General features: G+C 51.5%; 1 protein-coding gene across 5 annotated transcripts in view; it reads right to left on the bottom strand.

Annotated features, from left to right (window-relative positions):
* The window catches only part of Ints3 (integrator complex subunit 3), a 38,511-nt gene that overhangs the window by 9,403 nt on the left and 16,391 nt on the right, over positions 1–12,717 (bottom strand). For 2 of the 5 annotated variants that reach the window (XM_004871421.4, XM_087203452.1), the window contains 11 exons: positions 10,870–10,983; positions 10,545–10,629; positions 9,023–9,089; positions 6,440–6,584; positions 5,262–5,391; positions 3,751–3,848; positions 2,724–2,915; positions 1,670–1,757; positions 1,149–1,228; positions 661–752; positions 225–331 (listed from right to left, as the gene is read on the bottom strand). In XM_004871421.4, the coding sequence (XP_004871478.1) occupies positions 225–331; positions 661–752; positions 1,149–1,228; positions 1,670–1,757; positions 2,724–2,915; positions 3,751–3,848; positions 5,262–5,391; positions 6,440–6,584; positions 9,023–9,089; positions 10,545–10,629; positions 10,870–10,983 (1,198 nt within the window). Of the gene's footprint in view, positions 1–224; positions 332–660; positions 753–1,148; positions 1,229–1,669; positions 1,758–2,723; positions 2,916–3,750; positions 3,849–5,261; positions 5,392–6,439; positions 6,585–8,618; positions 8,766–9,022; positions 9,090–10,161; positions 10,239–10,544; positions 10,630–10,869; positions 10,984–12,717 lie in introns of those variants that run through there. The other 3 variants (XM_087203453.1, XM_087203455.1, XM_087203454.1) reach the window with 3 other exon arrangements.

The raw sequence follows: 12,717 nt of genomic DNA, 5'->3' as shown, positions 1-12,717 counted from the left end.
CACAAAAGTGAGTAAAAACAGCCGGGCGTGGTGACACATGCCTGTAATCCCAGCACTCGGGAGGCTGAGGCAGGAGGATTGATGTGAGTTCAAGGCCAGCCTGGGCTACAGAGTGAGACCCTGCCTCAGTTAAAACCAGAAACTCCCCAGGGGCGACATCCTGAACAGGGCTCCCCGAGTCCCTCTCTCTTCTGACACCGGGAGAGAGTGGGGGGCTGCCATACCTTCCACAGGTGGGGAGGGTGAGCTGCAGAACTCCGGGAATTTCTCTCTCAGCATGGCCCGAAGCTCTTTATCCAGCTTCGGGTTGTCGAATAAGGGCGCCAGGTGTCTGAGGAGACACAGACGAGAGTCAGCATCAGATGTCCTTACTTCTAACTGAACGTCAAAGAAAGAGACAGGTCTAAGCCTCTGCGGTACAACTGGGTCATCCTCAGATCCTTCAAAGGAGTCGACCGGGGACAGGAAGGCACCTGAAGCCTTTGTAATACAAGGGCACGAGGGAAGTCCCTGAAGAGTCAAGAGGACATACACAACCAGCGGCAGAGGTAGAGCTGCCGCTTTTCACAGCTGTGGAGAGGTGAGCAGCGGACGGCCTGAGTGCCGACCGACTGAGGAGAACTGTGAGTGCCCCTCCCGCCCCACTGGTGCGTTCCTTACGCCAAGACCCGCTTCTCCACAATGTGGTTGAGGGAGGAAAAGACACCCTGCCGCACGTGGCCTTCCAGTGGTGGGTAGAAGTTGGAAATGATCTGGAAGGGAAGAAGCAGAGAGAATAAGCACAGGACTCTCCCTCCCGGGCATTCTGGCTTACTAGATCTAAAAGGGTGCTTGGGTTTTGGTCAGGGACACCGAGGACTGGAGTGCTCCTGACCATTCCCTTAGGGACCTGGCTGCTCCTCTGGGAGACAGGGTCCACCTTGAGTCATCATCCTGTGTTTGAGAAACTCCACAGGCAAGGACAGCTCCACCGGAGACGGAGAGGACATGGCAGGGACGTTTTCGCTAACCTGGGGAGTGGGACTCATGATACCTTCTGCTCCCAAAGACGAGGCACACAGGGGGACCCAGTTGGAGGGGGACAGTGGAAGACAGCTGCCATCCTGGAGCAGAACGGAGCAGAGGAGAGGGGAGGCTGGGGCACTTACGCGGCACATGAAGTCCAGGAGTGTGGCAGTGATGGCTGGGTGGGGCTTCATGGAGTGATGCATGACCAGGATGGCTGGCTCTAGAGGATGCGGCATGAAATGGTCCCCATCAGACACTGTTCCCACCCCCGCAGAGTGGCATGTCAGCACACATGAAGGCCTCCACCCCATGGCATCGGGCAGACCCAAGGACAGACAGTCCCTCCAACTGCTCTCAGCCCCAGCACTCTGCCTGCAGAAGGGAGGCAGGAGAGGAAAGCCAAGGTGTGGCACCTCTGTCCCTCTGCCTAGCCCTCCCGCCCGGAACCTAGGCGAAGGCTATGGGAAGGGATGGAGCCAATGTGTGGCCTCATCAAAGCATTCTTCCCTCTAGGTCAAGGGAGAACTGCTGAGGGACAGCGGAACTGCCCCCGGATGAGTGGCCTCCACACCAGGCTGCCCGAGATTTATGACTGCTGTCACCAGGACAGGCAGTGGGGGTTGGCATGGGGGTGTGGTGCTGCCTGGTCTCCGTCACATACCTATGTTCATAATGCTATCCTTGTCTGGACTAAAGAACAGCCAGTCGTAAAACAAAGCCAGCTTGGCATTAGAAGCAGCCACATTGGACTAGAAAAGAAAGGGGCAAAAGGTAATTTCATTAACCAACTCCTCTCCATTCCCTTCAGAGGCCCAGGGTCGGTTCCAGGACCCACCTGGCTGTTCCATATAAGAAATTCAATTCCCAGTGAGACTGGGTGGAATCCCACAGGGGTGAGGGACCCCCGAGGCTATGTAACATGAGCACCCCGTGGTCTTGCCAACCAAGAGGTGGGGACTGGCCTGGGCTCCTCACATACCAGCGAGACCTATCCCTGACCCTCTAGGAGAACACAGGGGTGTAGGAGGCCACTGATCACCCGGAGCTGAGGCAACCTTCAGACTAACCCTAATCCTAACCCTAACCCTGGCGGGCTTCCCGGCACATTCCTGCAAACAGACCCCTAGGCACAGCCTGTTGACACCCGCAAATCAGCACATCTCCAGGACCTGGTCAGATGGGAGAGGGGCCCTGTTGGAAAAGGACAGGGGTAGCTGAATGCAGAAAAGAGACTCCCAGCACAGGAAGAAAAATGCCAGGAAGAAAATGGGTCCTTCATGGATTCACTATTCATGGATTCACTACATGGTGAAGGGAAGTACCCAAAGCTAATGCCCAAAGGCATGGAGATGAGGATCTATAAAGAATGCAAGGGCCAGGGATTTAGCTCAGTGGTGCCACTGCCTGCCTTGCAAGCGCAAGGTCCAGAGTTTGATCCCCAGAACTGGAAGAAAGAACAAAAAAGGAATGCAAGCCCCAAATTTTGGGGGGGAAAATCAAGAGTAACTATAGGTGGTTTCTAAAAGTTAAAGGGAAAAAGGTAGGGATACTCCAGAAAGCCAAGCTTTTCTGATTATTCAATCCCAAAACCAGATGAGAAACAAAGAGAGTTGGAGGCAAGGCCTAAAATAGTCAGGAGGAATGCAGTAAAAGGCCCTTAGGCTCAGGTGAGCCTGGAGAATTGAGAGCTCGGGAAGCCACACCCAGCCCCTTACTGTGCAGGTAGTCAGGAGCCAACCGATGATGGCCCATCGCGGCAAGATGTCTGAGCTCAGCACTTCATTGGAGGGGTGTACCACCCCACAGATGTAGCGAATGAGGTCACAGCGCAGAGACTGGCTGTCTGGTGTGGACAGATACTGGCGCTGGAACCAATCTTGGTACCGCTTTTGCTGACCAAACCGTACCTGGGAAAGGGGATGTTGGAAAAAGAAATTTGGAAGGGAAGGCAGGATCCCTGAACAGAGGAGAATAAGCACCATGCGCCTCCAGGCTGGACCTAGACCTTCCTTTCTTCCCACATCTTTGTTTTCTTTGTTGAGACAGGGTCTCACTATGCAGAGTCCAGGCGGGCCTTGAACTCACTACCTAGGCTGGCCTCTTAACTCTTGGCGATACCCCTGCCTCAGCCTCCCAAACGCTGGGATCACAGGCCTGCACCACCACTCCTGGCTCTCACAGCACAGGTCTTGACAGCTCTGAGTGACCTGGGAAATCTGAACGCTGCCTTTCAGATTCTCTAAGGACAGATTGGCTGTGGAGGGAGTGTCCGAGGAGTCTGCTAAAAGCACAGATTTCTCAATCAGATTCTTTGGGACACTGGACCCAGGACAATGGACACTGCATGGTTCCTCCGTAGCTGCACATGTTCATCTACCTATTTGTTTTGTAGTACTGGGGATGGAACCCAGGACCTCACACATGCTGGGCAAGCACTCAACTCGAGCCACGTCCCCACTCCTCACTCTACCCTTTCACAGCATAGTTTAGACTTGTGAGCAACATTGTTTATACAGAATTATTAGAATAATGACTCCTCTAGGTAGGCTGAAAGCTTCCCAAGAACTGGACTTCCACCCCTTTTATTCAACACCACACCCTAATTCTTAGCACAGCACACAAAGTGTAGGCAAGAATGAACGAAGGGAAGCGGCCACTACCAGGGATGAGGGACGCCCGCTCATCAGCACTGGACAGGTCATGCATGCTCAGAGCGTGCTCCCACCGCCACGGTCTGCTTACCCGGGATGTCATGAAGAGGAGCTTCGTCTCCATGTCTGGCGTCAGACGACACGCTAGGAATTTTCGAGATGTTCTCGACTGAAGCAGCTGTAGGATACCTGAATCAAGAGTGGAAGGGAAGAGAAAGGAGAGCAACCTGAAGACTGGAAGGAATGGAAGGCAGGTGGGGAGCTGGAACCAGGTACAAGGCCAGTGGTCTTGCCACTGGGCAATTCCATGACAAGACCAGAAGAGGTGCAGCTTGGGGACACAGGATACCCTAGCCAGCGTTCTGTATGTCCCGCCCCAACTAACCCCATCCCAGCCACACTCACTCTTCCCTTCTGCTCACCTGTAGAACCCTCCCCCTATCCACATTACTGCAGTGGGTGACAGACGGGCAAAGTGGGAACCGCAGTCTGTCCTCCTGCTCCCGATGGCCCCACCACTAGACCCTGTAATCCACGTAACGTGGAGTCAGAAAGACCGCCTCTATCACTTATTCGCCGTGTGACCAGGAGCAAATAACTCAATCTCTTTGAACTTCAGTTTCTTTATCTGTGACTGTGGGAAGTAAAATGCCCATCTTTTTTTTTTTCTTTTTGGTACCGGGGATCGAACTCGGGTCCTTGCGCCTGTGCAGCAGGCAGTGAAGCCACTGAGCTAAATCCCCGGCCCCTAAAATGCCCATCTTATAAGGCTGTTTTGAGGATTGAAAGTGTTAAGTGACTAACACAAAGGAGGCAATCAAGTAACTCAGTTATGTTCAACGTAAGGCATTGCAACCGTGAGGCAGCACCAGCACTTCCTTCTTTCCTTAGTTCTCCGCTTTAGCCTGTGCTGTGCGCTCCTGTGCATGCAGGGAGTGGAGGAGGGGCGGGGAACAAAGCTGCAGCTACCATTAAGCACCGCAGCACCTGGGAGAGGGAAAAGGACAGGAAAGGACCTGGCTGGGGGAAGGCACATGGAGACTCTTGCCCTTTCCTGGGTTTTAGTCAAACTGGATCCCTGGAGTTAGGAGGCAGGACGGCTTCCAGGGAGGGGCCATCGCTTACAGGACTAACTCCAGCCTCTCTGCCCATTCAGTCTCGAGTTGACCTCTGACTCCTTCCGGACCCAGTGAGGCTGGAGACTGGTCATTAACTCACCTCCTGAGCCAAGACGCTACCAGGAAGGGAAGGGGATAGGTCACAGCTCTCTCTCCCTTTTCTTTTTGGAGTAATGACAGCTGGAGTCTGCCAAGGGGGAGCCGTCTAGGAACCTGGTGAACAGTCCCCTGCCTCTGACATCCCATATCCAGTTGTATTTGGTAAAGCCTACTGTCTCAAGTTCCCTCTATCTCACTGCCCGAGGCTTTGCTATCCAATCTCGTCCTTTTTTTTTTGTACTGGGGATTGAACTTGGTACCTTGCGCTTTCGAGGCAGGCAGCGGAACCACTGAGCTACATCCCCAGCCCGACTGTCCTCTCGATTCACTCAAGACATATATGCTGATCTGTCACCCTTCAAGGACAGGATATCTAGGCACTTACCTGTGAACTGAGGACTCAAGGCCTGAGGATTATGGATAATATCTTTCCAAAGCAGTTCAAATTCTGGTATCCTAGCAACATTCTGAAGTAGTCTTACGAGGTCTCGGCCAATCATTAAACATTCCATGAACTTAATGGGGGGGAGGGAAAAGGGGGAGACACAGGAAAGAGCAAAACACAGATCGTTTACCTTCTGGACAGAGGACAAAGGAACAACATGTTCTAGGGAGAGAAGGAAGGGGGTGGAAGGGACTGTATGATTTCTTCTGGAAGCAAGGGACCGGCTATTGGCTGTTCAGGGAAGAGGTGAGGTGGGGGGCTGACACCAAGGATGAGGACTTACTAAGAAGTGCTGAAGTCCTGATGACTTTCACATTAATCCTCTCCCCTCTCCAAAACTGGTTTGGTACAGTTCAAGGGAGACTAAAATTCCAAAAGGCCAGGGCCAGCAAGCCGAGCCCAGACACACTACCTCAAACTCATTTTGTCCAACACAATGTTCTTGGTGACAGAAATGATTTATTTTTGTACAGTCCAAACAATATCCACTGGTGACATGTTACTTACACAACTAAGGAACTGAATTTTAAAGATCTGATACTGACTTTAATTTAAATTACCAAATGTGGCCAGGAACTACCATATTTAGCATAGCTCTAGGACTCTCTCTCTCAGAAGATCTGATAGTAGACAACTCGGAAATCCACCCGATTATGGCAACTACTCAGGTGGGCAGGCCGAGGGACAACGCAGCAGTGGGTACACAGAGACAGCCTGTGTCCATTGTACGAGTGTCCTTGAAACTGACCAGAGGCTGGGTGTGGTGGCACACGTCGATGATCCCAGCACTCAGCAGGCTGAGGTAGGAGGATCACTGCAAATTCAAGGCCAGCCTGGGCTACATAGTGACTTCAAGGCCAGCCTGAAATGCACAGTGAGACTCTGTCTCAAAAAAAGAAAAAAAGAAACTGACCAGAAAAATCCCCAGGATGCTGGCACAAGAGGTGCCATTCTAGGAAGTAGGGCTACTCCACTCTGATTCCTCTCCACTCTACCATTACCTAAGGATGATGGAAAACATCAGGCCTTAGGGATCTCTGGCCGAGATGCACAAAACCTATATGGTATCCCATCCTGGGTCTCATTTCCCCAGCACTGATTCTGCCCTACTCCCTCACCCTTTCCCGAAGCAGTGAGATGCAAAAGTCTACTTCCTTCTGCCGCAGGGCCTGCAGCTGGGCGGTTCCGTGGTGGTCCACGATGAGGCGGAGGTATGTGTAAACAGCCATGGCGATGAGGATGCTGCTCTTCAGCACCCATTCCCTGCAGGGAGGGAGACATTGGACCCACACACCTCCTGGACTTACCACCCTTCTAATCCACCCTCCTGGACTTGGCTCCAGTGTCTCAGAAATGCTTGATCATCAGACACTGGGAAGAGGCTCTTTTAACATTTTTTATTTTGGTTTTTTTTTTGGTACCAGGGATTGAACTCAGGTCCTTGTGTTTGCGCAGCAGGCAGCAAAACCAGAGACAAATCCCCGGCCCTTAAAATTTTTCTTTTGCTTGCTCGCTCAGGGCGTTACCTATCTCAAACTATCAACCAGGTAGCGTAAAGCATCACTTACTCATTTTCTCTACGAGGTACCCACTAAGGACAGGTACGAATTAAAGCAAACTCTTCTTACCACAGAACTACTTATGTAGCTTGCGCTAAAATGATTCTGTTGACTTACTGATGACTGAGCTACTAGGGACGGAGACAGGCACAGCTTCCTTCCTGCTTGGCTACGAGGAAAGGCACCCTAAGTCAACAGCTCCCAGTGTGTCCAAGGACCTCCAGGGGGGCCCCAGACCCCCTCAGCCCCTGTGCTCTTAGAACACTGTGCCAGCCCTTCCATCAACCCTGTCAGCAGCAGCCCACCATCCACACACCTGTCCCAGGCACTCCTGCCACTGGCCCCACCCTGAGACAACGAGTCACCTGCCCTAAATCACAATCTGAAAAAAGAAGAAATGGCAAAGTCTACGTTTCCGGGAGTTTTAGAATCTCCCTAAGGAAAACAGTGATAATTAAAGGATTTGTTCCCTGACGGTTGAAAAGGGAGGAGAAAAACACAGTGGAGAGATCCCTAAAACTAATCTGCTGTCACACGCCCAAACCAAGCGCAGTCTCCCTCAAGCAAATACTTCCTAATGGCTTTGGCAGCCCTGCTGGAAGGCTGGCACTGGAGGAAGAGGACAAGGAGTTTAATTAATCCAGCCAGGCAACATCCTGATTCCGGAAAAGTGTTCAAGCTGCTTAATTGAAAGACTCTGGCCTTTTCCGTGCACACAGTGCAACACTAGGCAAGGACATGTGTGGGGGTGGGGCGCCTCAGCTGCCTGCCACCTTTTATCCTTCCAGCCTGAAAAACACTTGGAAGGGGAGAGGAAGGCTACTGAAGAAGAAAGAGGACATAGTTCAAATTCCAAGGCACTCACTTTCATCAAAGGATGAGTTTTCAGAGGGTAGGGCAGTTAACTGGCTACTAGTCGTCAGCTGTAAGGTATGGGGACAGAAGGGATCTGGCACCAGGCACAGAATGAGAAAAAAATCCCATTTTAGAAAGACTGCTAGCTCAGGTGATGATCATATCTGCATCCTGGAATGGCAAGATGAAGAGAAGCAGAGATGCAGCGGGCCCTCTGGCCCAGGACAGCAAGGAAACAGACCCAAGAGGGCCGAGAGCTGGGAAGACACAGCCAGGCTCTTCCGTGCAGGAGAAGTGCACCAGGCCCAGTGCAGCTGCACATCTGCGCCACAGCACCAGGTGGCGCTGCACAGCAGACTGCATGGCTTGCAGGCCTGGGCAGAAAGCTGTACTCAGCCATGGCTTTTCTCAAGCCTGAACTGCGAGAAGAGGTCTGCTTTTCTCTTTTTTTTTGAGACAGGGTTTCGCTATGTAGTTCAGGCTGGCCTCAAACTCACAGTGATCCTCCTGCCTCAGCCTCCCAAGTGCTGGGATTACAGGTGTGCACCGCCACGGCACCCGCCAGCAAGAAGAGGTCTGTCCTTGCAAACCACAGATACCATGGGCAGCACTATCAGCCCTCTCAGTCGTCTGACTACTGTGGTGACCTCACCCACAGAGTCTGAAACTAACACAAAGAATGGGGTCACAGACCCAAAGGGACGATCTCACCCCCAAATTCAGATATGGAACAGTTCTCACAGCCTCTCTGGGCCCACAGTGTGATGAGGCAGGGAAAGAGCCGGCAGAAAGTGCGATACCCCCAAGCACTCTCCATCTCGGAAGCCTGCAGCCCCCCATGCCGACCAGCAGGACACACTACAGCGCCTCCCTCCTCACCCACCTGGCCCTGCGCTGGCCAGAGCACGTGGTGGACTGCAGCTTGGAGAGGAGCAGCAGTACCTGCCAGGCCCGGGTGGCTGGCCAGCCCCACTCTGCTGAGCTCATTCCCTGCCCCAAGCTTCCTCAAAGACAAACATTCCAAGGAGGTCTGGATCAAAAATAAACCCTTATCAGATGAACCAAGTCTGTCCTGGGCGCTGAGATATTTTAGCAATGCCCTTCTTTCCCACTCCTTCAGCCTGTGGGCCATGTCACGGCGTTCATCCTCCCACCGCACCACTAAATGTCTTCACTCCCCTCACCCCGGGTCCCTCACTGAAGGCCCTCTCGGCAGACATCCCCACACCCATACTCACAGCCCCATGGCCATGTCTGGCTCTTGCCCCACCCTGCGCAGGAAACTACCTCTGCTCCGTCAGGATATCCAGAACACTTTCTGCCAACCAGATATTTTTGGCTGTCACATCTCCACCTGATTTCAAAGGGCGAAGGGAAGAACAGAATGCAGCAAGTCAGCAAATCCACCTCTTCATCTGTCCTGCTGGCCACCCTGCTATCCCACCACTGCTGTCCTGTGTGCTGGATAAACTACTCGCTTCTCATCTGTCAGCCTTTAAAGTACCCCCCGCCCCGCACCTCTAGAGAGAAAGGAAGGAAATATTCTGAAGTTTCCCCCAAAACAGAGCGGCTACTTTTCCACAGCTGGGAGTCAGAGTAGGAGCACTCTGTCCCTTGAAAAGGGCCAAGAGAATGGGATGCCCACTTAGGAAGCAAGGGTGATATCTTAAATAGGGCCTGAGAAAAGCATGGGGCTGGCAACTGTGATGTCTGGCATCTGGAGGTCCCAAGCCCTGGGCTAGGCTCACAACAGGCCATACACATCGACGGGGGAATCGGTGTTACATAAAGCCCTAGAGAGGCAAGGCACCAATGGCAAATGCTGAGGTCTAGCAGCTGGGTTATTTTTAAACAAAGACATGCAATCCTGAGAGAAGAGGCCACACGGGCAGGCCTCCGTCACCAATGCCAAGATGATAATAAAGCCTAAATGTCAGAATCTGTTCTGTAACATCATTTGTCCCTCAGACTGGCCCCATTAGATGCCATAATTATTTAAGAGCAAGTGTTCAAAACATAAGGGTGGAGCCAGGGAAGATGTCTAGGTTTTCTGAAACATAAGGATGTGGGAACAAACTATTTGCCCTGGAGTCTCTCCTCATACCTTTCTGATCCACTGTGCCATCAAACCTGAGGAGTCTGGCTAAAATACTGCCAGGACTTGGGTGCGGCAGCAAAAGAAAACAAGGCAAGATTTACTGCTTTAAGCCAGGCATGACGGTGCACACCTGTAATACCTGTACTTGGGAGGCTGAGGCAGGAGGATCACCATGAGTTTGAGGCCAGCTTAGGCTACATAGTGAGTTCAAGGCTGGCCTGAACTATATATCAAGACCCTGTCTCAAAAAAGCCAAAAACCAAAACTAAACAAAAACCAAAAAACTAAAAGATTTACTGCTTTAAGAGTTGGGCAAGGTGGCACTTGCCTATAATCCCAGGAATATGGGAGGCTGAGGCAGGAGGATCACAAGTTCGAGGCCAGCTTGGACAACTCAGTGAGATCCTGTCTCAAAGATTTAAAAAAATATATAGTAAGGGTGGAGGATGTAGCTCAGTGGCAGAGTGCTTCTCTAGCATGGATGAAGTCCTGGGTTCAGTCCTCAGCACTGGGGGTGGGACAGATACTTTTTGCTTCAAAAGAGCCCCAGTGCTTTTAGTCAGTGTCTTCCTGTAACACACATGGCCAGATATCCACATCAGAAGGGAAGCCAAGCAACCCAGGAACCGAATCCCTCAGGTGCCGAATCTCTCTCTGCCTGGACTTCAGCCTTGGCTCTGCTCCTGCTCTGGGTCCTACCATCTAACTTACCTGCGATCTGCTTCATGAATGTCATGCAAACACCATCGGCTCCCAGAACCCCGCTCTTCACCAGTTCCCGAACCAACCATACCAACTAAAGGGGAGAGAGAGGATGAGCAACAGGGCTATGAGTGAACGGAGCCAACTGAGGCACACAGTTGAAGTACACAGTGCAGGGGTGTGCTGGCCCCAATCCCTCCCTCTTGTCCCTTCTCATCTTCATTGAGCTGGATCCTCGTTTTGGGGGGATGGGGGAACTGGGATCAAACCCAGGGGCTTGTGCACACTAAGCTCACATTCTGTCCCTGGACCCTCTCCTTTCCTTTGGCCTTACCTGAGTACGGCAGGTATCCTGTAACTTCAGGTACTTCTCCATTAATAGCTGGTTGATTTTATTCAGGACAATATTCATGCCATCACGACTCACCAGAGCCAAGTCCCGGTAACACTGTGGGAAGTGAGGTGTGTGAGCAGCTAGTAAGCTGAGGAGAAGGCTCTGACCCCAGCCAGAGGAGAACCCCTCTCCTGTCTCTTAAGCTTCACGAATACCAAGGAAGTACTGAGTGACAGGGAAACATTTCCCATTCTGGACACTTCCTTCCGTAGGGCTTCTCTTCCTCAAACCAGGGGGGGAAGGACCAAGCTCTTCTTAAATAAGGGACGGAAACCTGCTGGGCAAAGCTCCTGGTCCTAACCCTGTGCCCCTGCCTCCCTTCTAAGGAACTGTCGCCCTGTTTGATGCCACAAGCTGAGCAAAACCAGGTGGAGGCCATCTGCTTTTCATCCTCCAGTGAAAGGTCACTGCAAGTGAGTCTGGCTGAGCAAGTCAGAAGGAACCCAGAGGTGCTCTAAGCTGTTCTGACCCAGGAGCACTGAGAGATCAGAGCCACAGAAAGGACAGACCAAGATGGAACTTTCTTAACCCAGTGTCTTTTTTCCTCTGGGATACCTTTTGCTTCTGCCAATATTAGAGGTCCTTCAGTGTCTCCACCCCTTGGGGCGGTGAGGGAGGGCACTGTTTTTTCCCCAAGAGCTTTCCTCACCAGTCTCTGAGAGACCAGACCCCTGGAGGAATAGCTTAGGGGATCTCATTAGCAGCCAGCTTAGCCTGATAAGTTCTAGCCTGTCAGGGTCTCATCCAAAAGGATAAAAATCAGGCAGATTACTACAACATCTGAAGGCCTGCAGATGGCAACAAGAATAATAACAACAGGGCCGAGGATTTAGCTCAGTGGCACCGTGCTTGCCGTGCAAGCACAAGGTCCTGAGTTCAATCCCTAGTACCAAAAAAAAAAAAAAAAAGTAGTAACAACAAAGAGCCTGACACATGCCTGTAATCCCGGTAGTCGGGAGACAAAGGCAGGAGAATTGCCGTGAGTGAGCTGGAGGCCAGCCTGAACTACATAGCAAGATGCTGTCTCGGGCCGGGGATTTAGCTCAGCGGTTTCGCTGCCTGCTGTGCAAACACAAGGACCCAAGTTTGTTCCCTGGTACCAAAAAAAAAAAAAAAAAATCCAAAGAACAAACAAACAAACAAAAGAACCCAAAACTAGCCCATGCATATTCTTTTCTCTACCAAGAGTTGACCTTTTCCCTTACCTGTGCTCTTGTTCACCTTTTAACCCACCTTTGCGCCACAAAGCGCTAAGATCCCAACTCCTCCGATCTGCCTGCTGTACTGGCAGAGGCTTCCAACTCCTGCATTCCCCAGGCAGTGTCTAACATATCTGAGCCTTACTTTCTACTACCACCTTCTCTACCATCCAGCTCTCTGGGCTGGTGGAGATTCAGGAATAACTTAATCCTAAATCCACCTGGGGATTTTCTGTGCCAAAGGTAGAATTAACTCCAAGTAAAAGCTTAGAAAATACTTGTTTTGGGGCAGGGATTTAGCTCAGTGGTTTCGCCTCCTGCTGTGCAAGTGCAAGGACCCCAGTTTGATCCCCAGTACCAAAAAAAAAAAAAAAAGGAAAAAGAAAATACTTGTTTTGCTTAAAACAATACATTAAGATCACCCTTTTCAGTAACTCCCACCTGAAACTTCTGTAGGACAGAAACATGCAAGCTAATCAGCTGGGGCTGTGTCTCAGTCCTTTCAGGGAACAGGGTCAAAGCTCTTGACACATCACTCGTTCACACACACCTGACCCAACCCAAGGGTCTCCAAATGAGTCACTACTGA

Source organism: Heterocephalus glaber, unplaced genomic scaffold, assembly GCF_053883595.1.
Source record: "Heterocephalus glaber isolate CG9 unplaced genomic scaffold, H.glaber_assembly_v1.0 deba00001795, whole genome shotgun sequence".
NCBI lineage: Eukaryota > Metazoa > Chordata > Mammalia > Rodentia > Bathyergidae > Heterocephalus > Heterocephalus glaber.
This window is presented reverse-complemented; position numbering and strand designations above follow the sequence as displayed.